General features: G+C 36.9%; 1 protein-coding gene across 3 annotated transcripts in view; it reads right to left on the bottom strand.

Annotated features, from left to right (window-relative positions):
- Positions 1-223: 223 nt before the first annotated feature.
- TRAPPC10 (trafficking protein particle complex 10) overlaps positions 224-21,276 on the bottom strand; it is a 34,251-nt gene continuing 13,198 nt past the window's right edge. For all 3 annotated transcript variants that reach the window (XM_035896447.1, XM_035896448.1, XM_035896449.1), the window contains 13 exons: positions 19,612-19,703; positions 18,286-18,426; positions 16,142-16,254; positions 14,570-15,042; positions 10,763-10,904; positions 9,464-9,622; positions 8,105-8,334; positions 6,757-6,857; positions 6,170-6,296; positions 5,509-5,679; positions 4,020-4,197; positions 3,409-3,603; positions 224-2,313 (listed from right to left, as the gene is read on the bottom strand). In XM_035896447.1, coding sequence (XP_035752340.1) covers positions 2,075-2,313; positions 3,409-3,603; positions 4,020-4,197; positions 5,509-5,679; positions 6,170-6,296; positions 6,757-6,857; positions 8,105-8,334; positions 9,464-9,622; positions 10,763-10,904; positions 14,570-15,042; positions 16,142-16,254; positions 18,286-18,426; positions 19,612-19,703 — 2,361 coding nt within the window. In that variant the 3' untranslated portion in view covers positions 224-2,074. The remainder of the gene's footprint in view (positions 2,314-3,408; positions 3,604-4,019; positions 4,198-5,508; positions 5,680-6,169; positions 6,297-6,756; positions 6,858-8,104; positions 8,335-9,463; positions 9,623-10,762; positions 10,905-14,569; positions 15,043-16,141; positions 16,255-18,285; positions 18,427-19,611; positions 19,704-21,276) is intronic.

Here is a 21,276-nt window from a genome sequence, read left to right as displayed (position 1 = left end):
GGGTGCCCGTCGGGGTGCCGCGATGAAGCCTAAGCAGCAGCAGCGGCCGCGGGGCAGCTCTCCTCCAGAAAGTGGCAACCCCCGTCGGACAGCCGGCAAGCGTGCTTTAGGCCAGTACTGGGAATAGGTCCCCTTAACTTAAGTTTAAAAAAATATTTTTTCGTGGAAGAAACTTTGGCTAAAATCGATGGCACAATCACTCCTTTAAAGGAAAGGAAAAGAGGACAAGTCAGGGCGGCAGAGAAGGTGGATTTCTTTTTAAAACATGTATATTTAGAACTGCAACGCTTACAATTTCATTAAACAATCTTAGTACAATGTCTTTAATCTAACAGTATATTACAGAACAATGTGAAAAATGATTTAATAGCAAACCATGAAAATGAAATTAATTATAATACCTGCAGTGTCAAAGTCACTTCACTTGTTACCTTTTCCAGTCAAAGAATCCCAGCACTCATTCGCACTAAATGATGCTTTGGGGGTTATCCAAAATAAAATGGTATGATTTCCACAGAGAAAGGGCATTCCTTCACAGAAAGAAGATGCAGAACAAGAACATTTTCAGCTAGCAGGTCTACATTATACATCTATTTAGACATTGGTTTTTTAAAATAAAAATAATTTAAAAAAATGTTTAGACTAGTGCAGGGTGCCTATTCATTTTTCAACTTAATTGCAATTCTTTTCAGACAGAGGGTTTGTTTTTTCTTCCCCTTTACAATTTAGCGGAACCTGAGTTTAGAAAAAATAACAATAAACTTGTCTAAAGAGCAGTTCCTCACTTTAGCTTTACCGACAAGTATTTGATATGGGACAGTTTTCCTCTGTGGAGTCTGTTGACAACGCACCATTACAGATCTGCAAGTAGAAAAGGTCATTCTCACATTAAATGCACAAGTTTCAATATCAGAAGCAGGACATCAGAAGGAGTTGTAATTTTTCCAGTCACAGGTGGATTTGCAACATTCACAAAAATTACACTTTTTTCTTTTACATTTTTTTTGTATTTACATTTCAGATATAAATAATGAAATTCTTTAAGTTACATGTTTTAACTTTGCTTCACAATTATTCTACATCTGCAAGCCTTCCTGTATCAAACCAACCTCTTTCTTCCATCATGAATGCGGAAGTCTGGCCTCTAATCAGTAATAATTACACTAAGCCTTTATGATGAAAGGTTGACCGTTCAAGTATCACATCATACTGAAATTTTTGCCCCAATTTAAAAATTAGGGCAGCAAACCAAGCCACTTAGAAATGGTAATAAAAGAAATTAATCTGGGAACTCTGTAAGCCAAATAATTTATTATTAAATTCTATCGATATCTTTCTTTGGTAAGAACTATGCAAGAAGATGACCCAAACCCCACCCCCAAAAAAATCATATAATATGTGACATCACAGTGTCTACTCTGTGAAGGAGAAAGCCTCAAAAAATTAAGGAATTTTGTTCAGTTAAGATTATTTATAGCAGTAGCTCTTCCGTGCATTGAAGTATGCAAACAATGGAAGTTTAATATAAAATTGCAATGGCAGGAATTAACAATGATAAAACAAAAAAAAAAAACCAACAGAAAAGCAACTATTACACCAGTGAATGTGCTGTTGTATGCTTTGTTGTGTTTCTGGCACATGTGTGGAAAAGCCTGTAAATTATTACATAAAAATCCAAGATTTGGATAATTACATCATCCAACGCTAAATTCTAAAACATGAGGAAGCATGAAACAAATGTCTCAGCTGCCAGACAAAAATAGTGTGGTCCAAATATTTGGATTTTTTTGTTTTTGTTGCCCTGTGTTGTGATGCAGGATGCGACCGAAGGGAGAAAACCCAGTAGCTTACACAAACATACTAAAGTGGCAATATAAACTAGCTGACACAAGCTTCACTGTACATTTAAATTGATACAATTGTCTGGTGCTTCCATGGCCAGTACATGTTGAGTGCCATAGGTCTCCTTAGAGTTAGAGTGTTACAACAAAGACTAATCCGGTCATAATCCTTTAAAGTGCTTTCATATCCAGTTTCTAATGGTTTTTGTTTTCCTTGTTTTCCTACCAAGTCGTCACGTGATATTGACTTCCAGAACATGGTCGTCCTTGCTGGGAATGACAAGTATTTGCATAGCCGTGCTGCAGTTGAAGACCTGACCGGATGAAAAGGATTGCAGACGGGGCATTGGCAAACCTTTGTGTTCCCCGCTAGCTGCAGAATGCAAGCTACCTCTGCTCCTTATGCTGCTGCTGTCAGCTTGATCATCCACATTCTTGTCCACAGATAGGTTATCGTTTTCAATCCAGCTATCTGTTTAAAATAAAAAACCCACAGTTTCATTCTACGGAGTGATTAAGCAACTTAAAAATTATTTCAGAGCTCAGACGCACAGTCAACTTACTGATCATAGAATCATAGAATGTTTTGGGTTGGAAGGCACCCCTAGAGGTCATCTAGTCCAACCCCCCTGCAGTGAGCAGGGACACTGCTAACCACATCAGGTTGTTCAGAGTTCTTCTTCCATTATTTCTGAAACCGTCACTGGAAAAATCTGGTGTCTCTCAGTGATTACCAGCATCCAGTTAGAACTAACAAAGGAGAACTCTTCCTTGTACCTGGTAAAAAAGGTTTTGAATCATGAAAAGCATCGATCTTTTCTACTGGCTTTAGCAGGTATAGGAACAAACCCCTATACTTCAATTATCATCTCTGCTGAGGTAACAGTCTATGCACGTTTTTGGCCAGCAGCAGATGTAGCAGAGTCAATTATATGGGTTTCTAAGGGAAATTTAAGTAGTGGTACCTCACATATGTCACAGGCTAGAAGGGTGCACACTGGCAGTTCCTGGAGCTCTGCTGACAAACGGTAAGTTGCTGCACAAGCGAGTTCTCACTACAGTGCTGGCACTACTCAGCAGTGCAGGTAAATACTCGTAAGTAGCTGTGGCAATTTAAACTTTTCATCTAATCTGGTTATATGCCACAAATCTCTTATTTCCTACTTAGTCCTTTCAAAAATTGGGAAAGAATGTAAAAGCTAACAAAGACACAGCAGATGTGCAGTTTGCAGACAATGAAACCGCAGGATTATAGGGTTATCAAATAGTTTTCACTTCATTATAAAGCCAGTGACAACTAATTTGCACAATAATCTTTAAAGAAAATATAAGAAAACAACGTATTTTTTATTCCTCCTCACAGATTAAGGCTGGAACCTGAATCCAACATTCCCATTAGAGCAACATTTTATAAGTTTCAAATCAGAACTGTGAGTGAAGGTAAGTAACAAAGACACTGAAGAGTACTTGGTCAATACACTTCCTCGCCTTGCTTTTCTCTTTACGCAAAAGCACAGGAGAAGCAGAATCATTTCTGTAAGTAGCCGTGTAGTCAAGATAGCTTTACCAGCATCAAGTTGCATGGAGTGAGCAGAATGGTGAGGGAGGTATTTAAACAATCTGACATCAGGGAAAGGTAGATATCCAGCAAACAGTGGCATCACTTCCATGTGGACTTTGTGAGTTGCTCGAGCTGCTACAGGCATGGATATCACTCCAGAACTTTTTCCACAGACTGCCCAGTTACTACTGTTGTCAACAACTGCAAGAATACAGAGAAAACACTATAAAGATCTTTTCTGAAAAATGAAGAGCCCTCAGTATAGTTTTAGAGCACTTAAAAAAAAAAAAAAAAATCTGTATTTTAGCAACATCTAAAAGCCCACCAGCTTGTATGTGTGAAGAGCTGTGCAAGGTAAGGAAACAGCCCTACACAAAAGGGACCATAGTTGGGCTTCAAGCAAGTATCCATCCAGTCTGAACGGCATTTATGTTCCACTTGAAGACAGACTAATGAGGAAAAAATAAAATATTCTCAAGCCTAGCAAAATGAAAACTGCTGTACTGAGCAGCCATACTCACAATACAGGAATATATGCCACAGAAAGTCTGGCAGATGTCATTATGAAGACAAAACTGGGGAATTTTGTCAATACGCTTAAGAAAAAATATTCTTACCTTCATACATAAGTTTTGTTGTGCAATATCCATCTGATTCTGTTAATGCTTCATCTCTGTCAACCTCCGAGAGGTCAACCAGTCGGGTAATTGACACCTCTAAAGAGCAGAGTGAGCCAGTTTTACAATACTCTGCCCCCAGTGGTGGAAAAATCTCAGTTTTCACATGATACAATGTCTGTCAGGAAGAAAACAGTGCTGTTATCAAGAAAAAAGGGGTGTTTTACTTGTGTTTAAACTGATCTGGACAAAACTGATACAGTACAAACTTAACTTTACATTTAACATCCATTAAATCTTTTTAATGCAAGATTGAGTTATAAGTAATCTTCGCTTTGTTATCTTGCTCAGTTTGAGAAAATAAGCAACCCAAATTCGATTCAATCTGGTTTTGATACCAACAGCAAGCACACCATTTTTCCCTCCACGTCTGTGCTTTAACTCTGCCTTTCAATGCTCCTAAATGGATAACCATCTTCATACTATTTAAACAAACTTTTACTAATTTCTTGGCGCCTCACTTCCCAGACACATCACTCAAATTCTGAGTAATACAGGAGAACGACTTCATGACTCTTACCATCATAGTCCCCAGAATAACGGTGCTCACATTATCAAGGAGCTAATTTTTAATTAATACAAAATTAAATTTCTACCAAGCCCCCCCACTGTTTAACACAATTAGTTCTCTTTAAAAACTCCAGAAAGATGCTGAAACAGGTACCAACAAACGATAGTTATGTAACCAGGAGGTGAACAAATACCCAAAATATTGCTCAATGCCAGTTTGTAATAAGTGGGTAGAAAACATAGCAACACCGAAAGCAGACAAAAGGGTTTCATCAAATGACAGTCTTCTCATGTTGCTACTTTTTACCCAAGCATCAAAAAGGGTAACACAAGACTGAATTTACAGATGAGATTAAATAACGTTGATATAACTTCCTATTAAGGGAATTCTATCTAGCCTATATGCTTCCTAGCTGATCAAAGGAATAAAAATTTTGTCCATAAAGGGAAAGAAGAAACATTTAAGATAATGGCTTAGAAAACCCTAAATATTTCATTAGAGGAGCTCATCTCAAGCACTACAGAAACCAACTCAAATGCTGTCAATAGCAAAGATTTTTTTGAAATTACAGTTTGCTTTGGGGAGCGCAGTCCTAAGCCAGCAGGGAAAAAGCAGTTCAGTAATCTAAGTACAGTCTCCATGGCACAAGCCCAGGAAGACAAAAACACAGAAAAAAAATGAAACAAGATCAAGGACGCTCTCACAAGTGTTGTTCCCCCCCACCCCATTCCAAGTGTACGATTCCGCCATATCAGGCTTCAGTTCTGTCATTCAGCAAACTGGCTTTCCAATGAGTCTACGTAGGTGTCAATCTCATTATGTAAACAGAAGTATTCTACTATATTTCTTGACTTCCCCTTTCCATATATTAGGAAACCACATTCAGTTAACATATGCTATACTTAGAAGGGTACTTACAAAAAAATTTTCCACTTGGAATTCGTACGTGAACGGCTTCAGGGTAAGAGACTGTTCTTCAGAGGTAGCTGGACAAAAGCTGACTGAAAACAGGCACTGCAAGGAGATAGGAAGCTCTTTTGTCCACTTCAATTCCCATACAAAGAATATTGATTGCTTACTGTATATGACCTGAAAGAGAATGTTTATAGTATTAGCTCCTTCCTTCCTCTGAGAAAGAAGTGGAAATGCACATACATATGTTTGTCTGTTCTGGCATTAATACAGCTTTCAAAAATAAATCACCTGTTTAGTGCTAAATAAATCATTAAGGAAAACATGCAACCAAAATAACTAATAGTGATTTTTTTTTTTTAAACAATGTACATCTAATGAATAGGAGGGATACATTTCACTGTCAGAATCAATGTTTCAAAAGGGAACACTTCACATTCAAGTATGTGTGAAAAATATTTTATTCAAGATCTACAGGTGTAAATGCCTTCTAAAGCATCTTTAAGAATCAAAGTTACTCAGAGGACTGCCAAGGACTGACCTAACATCAGCTATCAGCCTTACTTACTACAAAATCTATGAGCAGAAGTACTAATAATTTCACTAGCAAGAACTTTCATCTAGCTGTCCTGCCAATGAGCTCATAAACCAGCAAGTGAATCTTTACCTGTTGAGATTCAGGGTTCAGAGGTACCAGCTGCAAATCTGTACAGTCAGCAGTATTTTTTAGGCTGTTGTCTGAAAGCTGGAAACAGAGTTCTGACAAATTCTGTACACAGACTTGCACATATTTCCTGAAAAACATGACACAGTTTGTTCAACAAAAGTTGAATAGTTACGTTGGAAGAGTAACTATTGAGTAAGAGTAACCATAAAATTGTTTTCAAAGTGCACAGCTCAAGCAAAAACAGAATGACAGGTATATTTGTTTCTTTCAGTCTTTTCCTCAACACGTACAAGTCTGTAGAAACAAGGCTGTAAAGCATCCTCTTTCATATTAAATGAAAACAAATAACTACACAGAAATAGGCTAGCTTGGTTTATCTTGTGGTCTTATTTCCAAAATAGCTGAAACCACAGGTTTGTTTTATTGTATGAAAGAACACTAGAGGAAATGCACAAGCTTCCAATGGAAAGCTTTGTAAGATAACAAAAGCCCAACTTAAAAAAAAAGGCTGCTATAAATATTACTTATGAAACTCCAGCTCCATATTTTGTAAGACAGAAGCAATAAATACTTAATGAGTAAATTACCGTTTGCCAGCTGACAATAAGGAATGCTTGGCATTAAAAGGTATGCAGAACGTTAATGCAATAATAGTGGAGTAAATTGACCAAGGACAATCAATGGTTACCTAAAGGAAAAAGAGAAGAAAGTTCTTATTCATAAGTGGTTTTGGCATAACAATTTTGCTTTTCTTCTCATTTCTAAGCAAAACTTTTCTCAGCACATGTCTACATCTAATGCATCCAGAAGGGGAAGAAGAAAAAAAATCCTAAAAAAAAAAAAAAATCAGTATGTCAAAAACTAATCTGACAGAATATTAGGTTTTGTTTTCCTGTGAGCAGGATATGAAATCTCGAAGAAGCTTTTCCTGTGGAAGCTGACATACCCACTTCTGAAGACTAAAAATAAAGGGAAGGGAACAGAAGAAAGAAAAGATAAAAGAACACTAACAATACCAGTATCATCTTAATACAATAATCCGGTAAAAGGTCAGTATCAAATAAATTGCTATAAATGCTATTACTAAAATGTTTTTATAATACTATATTAATTACAAGCTCAAAATATTTTAAAAAATGTATTTAATGTGTATTTGTTTTAACTTGAAGCAGCACACTTAACTGAAGAATTTCTCCTGAAGTGAATGCTGCCATTCTTCCAATTGTAAAGCATATATATTTAGCAACATATTTTTAAATGCAGAGGAAAATAAAGAAATGTTTTATCACACCCCATTTTAGCAATGCTAGTCTATGGCTGTTCTTTTTTACCCAACTCTTCACACACAAAGACACATGGCAGCACAGTTGGTCAATTTTAACAAGGAGTAACACTATGAAAGGTGATGGTTTCAAGATCATTTTGCTGTCAGCTGAAGAGCTTCTTTCCGTACTATTTATTTTATTCACCCTTCATAATGAAATTAAAATTAAGAGGAAAAACTACCTCCAACTAAATAATGTGACAGATTGAAACACTAGTGTTAAGTACTTCAACACAGTATACAGATTCTTTGCAAGTGGAAGAAATACCAGTCAGAAAGGAGAATTTAAAGACCACCACACCACCTTTTACACAGACACGAGTATTCTTCATCCTATATAAACTGCGAGTGTTAGAACATTAGAATTCAGACTACTAGCCAGTGGAACTGTTGGCAATATAATAAACATGGTATATATTTCTGCTTATATTTGTGTTTTCTTTACATTTATAACATTTGCTACAATTTGCTACATCTTTCAAGGGAAAATTATTTCAATGCAAGCAGGTGTCACCACCCCACCCCCCATCATCACCACTTCTATTTTGTGAAGCGTATGCCCATGTGATCAAATAGGTTTCATAATAAAAACTAGTTAGATTACATCTTACTTTTTGGTCAACAGTAGCCATGCAGTTGTCCCGTTTCTGCTTCTCTTTGTTTTTTCTGTGAACTTCTTTATTTGTAGTATTTTCTTTCTCCACTGCGGATTCTGTGGCTGATGGCAAATACATGACTTCTAGTTCAAATTCAATTACATGATATGCAGGAGCTACTGGCAAACTGATGCTTGTGATCTTTTCAGAAGATTGAATCCTTAATGATGATTCTGAGATCTTTTCTATAGTTGCGGAGAATGGGGAAAAAAGTACTTTTAAAACATGTTCATCCCTTCCCAATTTTCATTTTAATCTCTAAGTAAGCAATCAAACTAGCCTAAAAAGCTAAGCATCATACAAAAATACATAGTGCCATAACCACTTCCTAGCAAGATCTCTGCAAAAACAGCAATGAGAAAACATGTTATATAACCCCATGGTAACCTCTTCAAATGAGCTATAATCCACACTTCTTAAATACCACTGCCGTTCACAACTTCCCAATAGTAACGCCCTATCCTTCATAAACTGCAGGAAGGTACCACCACATTCCAAGTAGTAGTCCCTTCCAATGTTCAAGAAAGAACCAAGAGCACAATTTGAGAAGAAGTTTCAAACTAGCCAGATGAACTACTTTAGTCCATCATACATCTATTGAAGGTTTTGCCACATACTGTACCTTCTTAGTCTCATGATTTAACTTGAAGCAAACTTGCAACTCTCAACACACATGCATCAGTATTTTTGGTTACCATTCATCATCTATCTTTAAAATACTACACATGGGTGCCTCTGTATAGTCTATTTTCATCTTAATTTCATCGAGTCTGTTATGACTGTTCTTCCCATTTATGTGAAAGTTGCTTGTGTTTGAGCAACTGAGGAGACTATACAGTACTTATGCTCACAAAAAAGAAATTAGGATGTCATCTGTTTAAATGAAACACTGGCCAAAGGAAATGCTCCACTTACAGAGACGTAGCACTATGTAAAAACCTACTTACAACTACTTCACAATAAAAATGGTCTAGTCAAAATAGAGCCCACATAGTAATAGAAGATCACCATGATTCACTTGGAAATCACGACAGATGCTCACTTCAGCAGCAGTTTCACCATGCCTACTGAATTTCATCACTGAAAATAAAATTTGTCCAGCTATGTTTGCTGAAAAATTCATACTACTACTTTGACGATGAAACCTTCAGTTGCACTGAAGTACCCAGTTGCAAGTCCTTAGAACTGTTCTTAATAACAACTATTAAAAAACAAAAAAGCATCAGTGTGTTTAATATTGTAAGTACAGGTTTACTTCAGGATTACTGAATTTTCAGCCATTTAAAGATTGTTAATTTTTACTTCATTGCTTACCTCTTGTGTTGGAATAGATCACTGCCTTGCTCTCTGGATGGTACAGAATAGGCATGGCATCTGCGTTACTGAGCTGCAAAGTATCCCCATTCTTCATAGTGTAGTGACCAGTAGTCACTGTGAATTTCACCTTTTGGGGAATGCCAGCCAAAAGGCTATCTGAAGAAGAAAGCAGAAATTGTTAACAGATTCCAGCACTCATCAGTAGATGGTTATAATGCACTGCTAAGGCTTGTTAGCAATATTCCCAGGCAATTTGTCACACATATTAGGGTAATTAAAAGCATGGGGGTTTGATGTTATGCAACACATTAAACCTAGTTCAGATATATTGGTGTGGAGAAATTGGTTATTTCAACTTGAGCGACCAAACCCACTGTTTCTTGGATGGCTTAGGCTAGCTGGCTCACATACTGTGTAGCTCTGGCAGCACAGAATTCAGTGAAATACAGTAACCCTGAAGAATTTACTAAGCTTTTTGTTAAGTTCTCCAGGTTGTAGACAGCTTTATGGTTTTGCACCTATAATGCCAGTCCTACCCACATGCTGCATCTACATAATCAAGATAACAAGAGTGCCAGTATGCACACAGACTCTCAAATATATGAATCACAACCATCAATTTCATAGGGGCAGCTAATTTGATTAGTGCCCCAAATGCCTGTCCTTCCTTTGCCACACATTGCAACCCCTGTAACTGGAATGATAGCACAAAATGCATATTAACTCCTCAACTGCCTCAGTTGATAGCCTGAAAACAAAATCACTATTAACTCCCACCTATAAACTTTAATAACCTCTACAACAAGTAACGCACAGCCATCCATGAAACCAATGGATGTATTCAGTATTAAATTTAGTAAATTTATATCATCTCCTCTAGTAGAGAGCCCCAGTTCTTACACATTCCTTGTAAATACCAAAGAGACTGCAGTGTCACAAAACTAACCAATAACAAGCTCGATTACAAATTTAAATATTCACTTCTAATCAGTGTGGCAGCTCAAATCATACCTGATATTTATGTGACACTACATGTTCAAATTCATGTTCAAAAGTGACACTACATGTTTCAGAGCCAAGCACTGGAATTATTTGTTGAAAACTAGCCATTATTGACAGAGCATACTTGATGGATAATTTCAAAAGTGGGAATTTATTTTACACTCAAAATTGAGAGTAAGGCAAAAAAAACCCCAAACCCTTGGAGTAATGTTCAAGCCAGAAAATGCTTTATCTAGTCCCACGAGAGTACAACAGAAACCATCAAAACCACTTCAGCACAGCAACTGTACCTACCAGTCATCGGTTCCACTTTTAGCTGGGGCTCCTGAGAATATACATCGTACTGCACAATCGGGTAAATATGAAGAAGAACAAACTGTACTTTCCCCACTGAAGTGCACAGCTGCCTGAGCGTGTACGTCCCAGGTTCTTTGGCCTTTGAAGAAAACATTGGAGTGGATTTTTCAATTTAGAAAATACTTCTGGAACAAACCCTCTACTAAAGAACAGCATGTTTTCAGCTCATTTTTATCAGCTACTTTGCATTTGTAAGTTAAATGACAGACTTGTTCTCTGAGCAAGTAACAACATTTTCACAAAGGGAGCACCTTTTTCCCCATTAAGACAGAAGCTTTGGAGTGCTGGCTGATTCAAGAAAAAACATCAAAAGTAACAAGCAGCAATAATCAGAATAACTAATATAGTAGCTGTGCTGTCAAATTGTTATTTTGGGGTGCTTTTTGTCCTGTTTGTTGGAGTTTTTTTCTCCCTTCGAGTGCCACATACATTAAAATATAATTATATTTATTAAGTACTGAAATGAAATTTAGCAAGCAGTGAAGTGCTTATTTGGCTAACATTCATAAAATCCTACAACATTTATATAAGGCACAGCTTTCAGCTCAAGCTATCGACTTCACACACTCCTCGCACCCTGCATGAATGCTTACAAAAAAGTAATACATACATATTTAATTTCAAACTCTTCCCTTACCTTGAATAATGGGATTCTGGATGTTTTTTGGTAACATTATAAAAAGCAAATCTGTAACATCCACTAGCTATTTGCTCCTAGCTACTACTGCTAGGGAATGGTACGTGTTTTCTTTTTCCACATGCCATTTTACCAAGTGTAACACATAAATATTGATGCTGGGTATAATTAAATCTAAAGAATCATATGAGAAGTTATGGAGAAAAGGTGTAACAACTTAACATTCAAACCTCACTTACACAGCTATTTACAAAGCAAATCCTCACTGAAATTCAGTATTATGCATTTTGACATTAGAGTCGCTACATTTTATCCCTTGAATACTTCATAAACAGAAAAGCAGGAGTAAAGCCTTTCATAATATATGCATACTTTAAACCTCAACATGGGATGGGAATATCGGTCTGAAGAATTTAGATAATGCTTTCTGATATCTTTTAAAGCTTGAAAAAATACACCGGAAGATTGCTATCAACATAAATAACGCTAATCAACAGTCTAAGATCTGCAGAAAGAATCAAACTCCCTCTGCATCTTAGAAGCATAGTCATTCCTCTTTCTGCAAAAGTAGTGCAATTAAGTATTACTGTAAGAAAATTTAGAACACAAGTTGTCAGCAGTTTCTATCCTCTGGCCAGCTGTGTAATCCAGTAGAAGTGATGCAGTATACTACTACAATAATAACAGATTTTTGGTAAATATTTTGTAAACACTGCTGCTCAACTCTAGAGAAGCTTTCATCATGTTATCTAGTGATACACTGTCAAATTATATTCAGATTTTCCCTCTAAGGACAGATAAGTCATGCTTTGAACCACTTTATAAAAAGAGAAGTAGTCTTCCCATGCAAAGTTGTTTCAAGAAAGCAAGGTTGGGAAAATACGAAAGTTATAAGCGTAAAGCTGTTCATCCTCCAATAGCCACCAGAAACATGCAGAACAAGGCAAATTTAAAGCAGACCTATATCTAGCTTTTTAGCCATATCTCTTCTTCCACGGTTTCAGATTGCTTCCTGATCCCACTAAGCCAAAATGCCAGCTCAGAACCATCTCTAACAGCTTTCTTCTAGTAAGGCTCCTTCACCTGAAGTCCAGTTCTACATACACGTTAATTTCTTTTCCAGAAAACTACATTTGCACCTCTGACATTTCCAAATCCCAGTAACTTGTTCCAGTCCTTTGAAAGAATAAGAAACCTGAATTAGGTCAGTAGGTAGTTCAAATTATATTATTGCCATTTCACGTTGTATCATCAGGGACTTGAACTCAACTTCCATCTTGAGATACCTGCTATCCACACAGGTTCCACAATGTGCGTGTGCACATGCACCAAGCACATCTCTAGTGCTTTCTGCCCCAGCGCTGGAGGAATAGGAAGGTGGAGTATGTAAGCCTATAGAAAGCTTCACTCTAAACAAAGTTCTATGACAAGACATGACACCTAAAATATGCTAACAACGCTAAAGAAACCTCCTGTCTAGCTCTGCCTACCTACCAGTTTTTAGTCATGAAAAGCAGATACATAGATTCTTATTTCAAAATTAGTTTAAAAAAAGGGACCAAAGAGGGACCAAAGCTAATTTAAATCAATTAGAAAATAGCAAAGCTAGCAGGCATATATACCGTATGTGACTGCAGAACACTGTCTCTTCATACCATCCCTATCCTTTCCAACAGACAGGCTGGATAATGCTCAGAAAACAAAGCAGCTGTGAAAGACCTGTTGTATTCCTCATTGTGCTGCCCCATCTCCTGTTAATCATTCAGATGCTGCATTGAATTTCTCAGAGTTCACTCACTCAAATTTTCCCTACTCTGACATTCATTACTGTAGCACTGAACTCTACTGAATACTTCCCTATGAAGGGTTACAGAGGTGGGGAGGGAGATAGAAAGTGCTTAAAGAAACCCGAAGAACAGAATACCATGATAATTGAGGCCAGAAGCTCCTACTCCTGGAATGCCAAACAGATGGTGAAGTCTTGCTTTTGAAAATGTTTGGCACTTCACTTGCTAGGACTAAAGTCAGCAGGTAAATGCTTTTCCCCATTTCATTAAAACAAGCAAACAAGCCACAGATCAGCAAAGTACAAGGCCACGGAATGAGTGGCAGTTACACAAAACCACAAAAACACAACCCCCGCCCAAGAGGATGGCTACTAAAGGCCTGCCAATTTCCAGTTGCTATGCATCCAGTAGTAACTCAATGTGAACAGAAGTGATAAGCACTACTGCCCTTAAATATTTCAGCAATTACTGGGAGTACTTAGCTTGCTGGAGGAAGAATGGGAGGGGGGAAAAAAAGAAGGGTTACTCCAAGTATTAAGATGATTTGGAGTATATGTGCAAGTTGGGAATTGAGGAGTTTCATACACAACACTATACGGCAGAAACAGGACTGTAATCCATTTTCTGAGGGTGGCATTTAGATAGTGACACTATTTTCACAGGTGTCTGCTCATGCAGATTTAGTCTTCCCATAGCAGAGAATCCTTATGTTCTTGTCTTCTCATTCTTTATGTGATTAAGATGAATAACGGGGGCAATTCTAATTCTGACATCTTCTAAATTCAAATATTTGAAGCTGAGCTTAACTTTTTCATACTTCTTGCAGGTAGGTTTACTACATCCACTAGTTGAAAAAATAGTCTATCACCCTCCACAGTGAACAACAGGCTATCAAGCAAATTTAACCACACAGTCACTTTTACTAAGGGTTAGAAAATGCATTCCCATCAAATTTTTTAAACATTATTCTCAGTGAGCTCAACAGCGAAGGCAGACTTCATGAGCAGTGCATTATCTTGTATAAGAATTTATCGGTTTAATTTTCGACAGCAATAATCAAGATGTTTAAGTTTTGGAAGGCTAACTCAAATGATTGCAAATAGGAGAGTCACCTGTATATTTTGGCACAAACACAATAGCCTTCTTTCAAGGGAAATTAAGGTGTAGACCAATGAAAAGAAAGCCACCAAGGGAATGGCATCACCCAAGCTGTAACAGGAAGCAAGACAGGTACCACTTGCCAGCACTATGCTCTTCCTCAGCCAGTGCTTTTAGTTCTTCTTTCACGAGTGCTACATTCACTCAACTATAAAAACATACCTGAGTATTGAATGTTATTTTATTGACCCCTGGTTCCAGTATTAAGTTGTTGCACTTCAACACGTGAGCCCCATCTTCTAAAGTCACTCCTGAGGGCATATCCAGTGAACTGCTGCTCTCTTGCTTGTTCAAAGAGTTATCTGAGGGACTCCGTTCATACATTTCATACAGCTCCAGTGCTGGCAAGTTGTTTCTTGACAAAGGAAAGCCTGCAACTTCATTTGGAAAGCTGATAACACCATTGGAAGTTTTGTGCTTAGTGAGCCACTCAGCTGTTTTTCTGTAACTGTTTTTTTCAACGCTGAAGTGAACATGGATTGCAATCTGATCCACTTGGACAGGGATGGGCATTTGGCTCAGCAAAGCCAACTCAATAGACAACCTTCCACCCACGTGGACAACAGCATTTGCAGGATCAAAATGCAGAGTTTTCAACTGTGCAAAGGAGTGCATAGGCAATATAACCTTTTGACCTGGAAAGATAAAAACAGGGATTTTATTCTTTTCCAGTGCTACTGGAGATCAGCAAATCTTTTCTCTTAAAAATTTAATCCCTAGAATTAAACAGATCAACAACTTTTCACAAGGAATCCTTTCACAACAAATCATTACTTCCATATTTTAGCTTTGTCTTGCACAGAAATGAGACTTAAATACGCAGTTTTGTTTTCTGACAGTTACATCTACTACAATTTTACTACTCGGTTTATTAAAGACAACTAAACTAAGTGACAGTATCTAAGCAGAAGTTTAACATTTCACTACTACATAAAGCGTTCTAGATTAACACAGTAACATAAAGTGACAAAATTCCCAGAGCACATAAATTAAGAGCAAGTACAAGTTTAAGAAACTAATAATCAAACTGGTGCCCTTTAGCCATCAGCTTTACCATACATGGTGTTTTCACTCTCTTTCCTAGATTCCAAAGCCCAACAAACACTGAGGGAGTATCAAAACTTAATTAAGAAGCAAGTCTAAAATAACATATTACTTATGGTACATCCATTCATCAAGAAAAACTTCTGCATAAAAAATGAACAGTCTTCAGATCTACAGGAAGTATTCCATATGATTTTGCATTATGATTAATATCTGAGGGCAAGGTATTACTGAAGCAGCAAGAAGAATAAATAGAAGAGGGATGATGGTCAAAATAATAAGCTGCAAGTGGATGGGAACAGATCTAACATCAAAACCAAATAAGTTAACATCACACAGCTGCTATCTGCATGCCAGCAATGGAGATACAAAGTCAAGTCAGGAATTGAAAAAAACCCAACACAAGATAAATTATGAGCTATCAAAGCAGAGAAACAGGTAAGTGAAGGAAAACAAAGACAGACTTTCTGGTATTCAGCATGAAAACATTAATTACCCTTTTATCTTTGACTATTCTTAATTATTGCAGAAGTCTTACAAATGTGCTGGAGATGACAAGAAAAGAACTGGGTTGGTTCAGAAGTTATACACAAGGTAATGAAAACAATCAGAAAAAGCCTTCCAATCTACTTTCGGGAAAAGATCAGATTACAGCAACTTAAGTTTTACGTATTTAAGAACCAGACTTACCTTGGTTCTCTGCTTGCTGATTAGCAAAATTCAGTATTTCTTGGCAAAAGCTTTTGCGTTCATCTTCTCTTAAGTGATTATCACCAGCTAAAAGGCTGCTTGTTTGAAGATAACTAACAAAGTTAAGGAAACATGAGGTAGAAACCTACAACGTTCAGAAATTTGACTGGAAACAAGAACAGGTCAAGTCTTCTATTAGAACAGAAACAATGGAAGATTTACTATCATCTGAGAATATGGAATAATCTCTACTTTTTGCAGACCTACTAAAATATCATCCATTATTAACCTGCGCAGTCTTCCCCCATCTGAAAAGATAACTGAGCATAGAAAATTCATTATTTGACAGCAGATAAACGCAGCATGCAAGTTAAAGACCCACTGTGTTGCATTACACTGCCCAACATTTCAAACCAAGTAAACTTGAGTATTTGATTATATTCCAATTTACTTGGCTGAGAATCTGCCAGCTGTTGCAGCATCTCTTACCTTAACAAGGTCATAAGACTTCTTTATACTTTTGAGTGCTGGGGATACAAATGCTAATTTAAGTAGTTAGCTAAGACTGCAATATTACTGTCTCAGAATCTTTAAGAGCATTTGCACTGAAGCAGAACAATCTAAGAGTGTTTAAATGCGACATAAGAATTTTAAAAGGTGGCAAACATTTACAATGCCTAAGTCTAAGTTCTAAAAAAAAAAAAAAAAACCAAACAAAAAAGAACAAAACACAAAATACACTACAAATTTGAATTTAGCTCAACTGATTTTCAGCTACAATAACATTCCTAGTACTGTAACTTCAAGACTAAAATACGAGCTTCTTAGGCAAAGAAAAAAAAAAGCAAAACAAAAAAACCCCCAACAACTATAAAAAAAAAAGCCAGAAGGACCATTCAGAAAAAGCTGTCTTTCCTTGCAATTTCCACAAGAACTGATCTGCCAAAAGTACTCTGTTCAGCTAATCACCCCAATCTGGAACACCTAGAGAAATTCCATTTATAACTATGGCACCAATGAAAGCAGTACCCTTCCCCCAAAACACAAAAAAATAACGAAAATTTGCCATTTTGCTATAGTACATAATATCCTGCACGCAGCACAACAGTTCAGACTAGAACCAAGTTACTTAATTTAGCTGCCAAATTTATGCAACAGCATATGAAGCTAAAATGAAAGCAGAATCCAAATTGTGCTGTTTCTAATGTCAAAAAGCATACAACAAAACACCCAAGGCCAGTCAGTAGACCTTCCCCCCCCCCCGTCTTGAAAGTAGCAATAGTACAGCAATGCAGACAGATTTAGTATTTAAACAAATACAGCTGTAGCAGATAGAGTTGGCGTGTGAAAATAATGCAGGCAGTATCAAGGTGAAGGATTTGAAGCCTGTCAAACATTAGGATTGGGCCAAATAATTCTCTCAAAGTATTACTTAGCATTTATGTGGCATTTACAGAGAAGATTTCATTCACACATTGAAGATTTAAAAGTAAACAACTCCCACTGCCCTTCTGAAGCAGAGATCAAAGCCAGAAATAAAAATTAATGATAGCAAAAAATATTAAAACACCACACCAAACCCGAAAGATTTTAGTCTTCTAAACCTCTGTTATAACTTTTGGAGAAAGCCACCATTACAAATACCAGAAGAGCCTTTGCCAGTTCAGATGCAGGAAAAGGCGGTAGCAGTTACAGAAGTAAGCCCAGAAATTAAGCTTCTTAATATAGGAAGACACTATATAATGCCATATTTATCAAATAAAAAAAAAAAAACCCAGTACCATGTAAAAACTTCCATAACAATGGAAGTACAAACAGAATCATAAAAAACCTCTATGGTATCTGCTGTACTAATAACAAACTTCACACTACCCATGTTTCACCACTCTAGAGCCTAGACTTAAGACCAACAAGCCATATGCAAAAGGTTTTAAGTGAACCAGATGTTAAAAAAAAAAAAAAAAAAATAAAAATAACCTGATCCTCCCCAAATGAACAGCAACAACAGAAACAAGGAATAACTCAGCTGTCTGATGTTTGGCAGTCTCTACTGTTAAATAAGAGTTAGAGAGATATCAGAAAAATAATCAGAAGTATAATTTTGTTCAGTCTCGATTTTTCTGGCTCCACCTTTTAGAGGATACTTTTCTATTTGCCCAAGGTGTTTCTGACATTCAGCTAACTGTTTCCTTGTGTGTGTGACAAGCAGTGCCCAGCCCTCAGCAAGGTAAGTTTTCAGTGCTCCTTGTAGATAGACTTCTGCCTTCTGTGCACCTTTCTTCCTCCTTTAAAAATAAAGAAATGAGTGCAAAGTGATATAAGAACCTCAGCAACCATGAAAACTCTCTATGCCTTCTCAAAAAGCGGTGATGGGGGAGGAACATTGCATATGAATGCAGAACAAGATGCAGTGAACCATTATGCTCTTTATTTTGCTGGCTACAGATCAACATATTGGCCTACCTTTATGCGATTCACTTAAGCAAGCGGAACTGCAATTAGGGCAAATATACCATGTCAGTGAAAGGCTTCATACACAGCTCTATCCCAAGTCAGAGCAAGTGAGGTGAAGCTACCTCCCACAAATGTGACAAAAGCCATCCCAAGCTTCTGACAGTTGACTAAAAATATGCTTACTGAACAATTTTAAAGCAGGAAAATGCTTCAATGAAAATATCATTTTATCACTACACAGCAGTTCCATGGTTGTCTTCAAACCTAACTTTATTCCCTCAGGTGAAAATTTAAGTTAATTTAGGAGAATCTGTTGTGGCTAGATCAGACTGCTTTAGTGAACACAGGTGAAAAGCACGCCCAAACATCTTTTCCCAAAAAACCCACTTAGGACTCCCAAATTCTTCTAAATGAGAAAAATAAAAAGAAACAGAAAACCAGTGCAGGAGGTTCCTTCAGTGGAATTTAACATCAGAGATAAACACAAAAAATATTATTTGGAAATTAGGAATAAAATCACTAAGTTTCACAGTGGGGGAAACAAACATCTTGCAATCAACACCTCAAATATGAAACTGATTACTCTCCAAAAAACATGTTCTCTGGCTTTTCTTAGGTGTATATATATATACACAAATGTAGTTAAGATAACTATAAACTTTGAAACAAGTCATAAGCCATGTTACAAAGCAGGCTATAGTAAACGCAAAGTTATCTCTTTCCTCCACCTGCCCTACTGCCCTTTTCTCCCTAGGAGAAGAAAGGATCAAGCTAAAGAACATATGACAGTTAAAGGCAAAAGCACTAAATCATAAGGTGAGAATTAGGGTTTGATATAAAGAGATTGATGATGTGCTTTTTTTTTTTTCCTGAAATACAGCCTGAAACTTAGGGTATGTTTACATTTTAAAAAATACTTTTTAAAATTCCTTTTTAAATACAGTGTATTTTCTTCAAGGATTGTACTCAAACTTTTAAAATCTAATGCATTTAAGACATTTTAAACATTCATTTACATATAAAACTCTGCCAAGTCCTTTCCCACAAGCTTAGCGGAGCGAATTCTCCCAATATTCGTGTACATTTCAATGGTGGCGTGGGACAGATCCTGTTTAAAAGAAAAGAAACTATTATAAGCTTTATAGACTTTAGTAGCTATATGGTATTTCACACAAACTCATAGCCAGTTAACTAAGTTACTACAACAAAATGACCAGAATGAGTCACTTTTCAGATTCCCCCTTGCCCCCAGCACACAATACAGAACAGTTTGTAACAGGTCAATCTTTACTTTTTCTACAGCTGGCAATTACCCCATATCTGCATTATAAGTAGCAGCAGAAAAAAAGTCTATTAAAAATTAGATAAGGCAACACAAAACCACAAAAACAGTAGATGAGGTGCAGTTTCAAGCACTACTTTACACTCGAATCCTCCTGTCTTTTCTTGAAGCACCCATTTCTCAGTGACTGTATGCCATTAGATTATCATTGAGGGACTGTGTAGTGCATCATTCCAGGATACACCACAGCATAACGTATTTAGAACAGTACTAGAGCTTGCCCCAGAGACTTACAACTAATACTTCAAAACCAAATCAACTACATACAGAATGTGGTATGTGATTCTTCCACTAAAGCTGCACATAGTACCATTAAGTATATGAAAATTTCCAGTATGTAAACATAGCATTAAACGCAAAACGCTGTTGCAATCAGAATAAGTATTTTTGCAAGAGTGCCTTACAGGAATTTTGCTTGAAGCTATGCAATCCCAAATTGAAGTTTCTTAGACATTTTTAAGCTTAATTCCCAATTCACCCACACTGTCTACATGTCACCTTCCTCACCTTGCCGTAAGCTTGTAATAACAGTGACAAATCTTTCTCACAAAATTACCAGTTACAACACATACTGTATACTACCACCAAGCTTTTTTCTCAAGTATGTAATAATCTCTGGCCAGATACATAAAAAGATTTCACATCGTATTACAAACCTGCAGCCTCTTCTGACTATCAGCAACCTACCACAGAAGCTCATTCTCCTTCACTTAGTCTATTAAGAACTACTCTGCCCTTCAAAACAGAGTGCCTACGTATTTTGCAGAGTATCTGTCAGAAAGCATCCATTCCTATGGGGCAGGAAAATGACACAAAATGGCCTCCCAAAGCCTTTCTTAGGCCATTTTTGATGTTTCTTACAGGGAGCCTAGAAAAAAATCACTTCTTTATTTAAGAAGTCACAACAATATGCCACAATAAATTAAGTGGTCACTCCTTAACAGATCAGTATAACCAGAGGGGTTTAGCAGCTACACATACAAATGAAAAGCTATGTTCCCCCAAGTTTAAGGTACAAGCCAACATGCTTGTAGAAAATTTGACAGTCTCACAGTCTCTTCAGATGAAATTTGAGACTTTTTCTTTCAATAAAACTTTGTAAAAATAAGTACCGCCTCGTTTTCAGATTAAAAAAAGAACAAATATTGCTCAGTTTTCCTCCAACTTTTCCCAAGAAAACTTTAAACAGCAGTACTGCAAATGTAAGACATTTCAGAGGAAAACTACTTAAGGGGAAAAAAAATCCCAAACCAAAACCCCCAAAGACAAACACACTCTTGTTACAGTCAGGGTTTTTTTTGCTTTATTTAACAACATTTAATATTTTTATTAAAAAACA

Source organism: Egretta garzetta, unplaced genomic scaffold, assembly GCF_000687185.1.
Source record: "Egretta garzetta isolate BGI_Z169 unplaced genomic scaffold, ASM68718v1 scaffold45, whole genome shotgun sequence".
In the NCBI taxonomy this organism is placed as follows: domain Eukaryota; kingdom Metazoa; phylum Chordata; class Aves; order Pelecaniformes; family Ardeidae; genus Egretta; species Egretta garzetta.
This window is presented reverse-complemented; position numbering and strand designations above follow the sequence as displayed.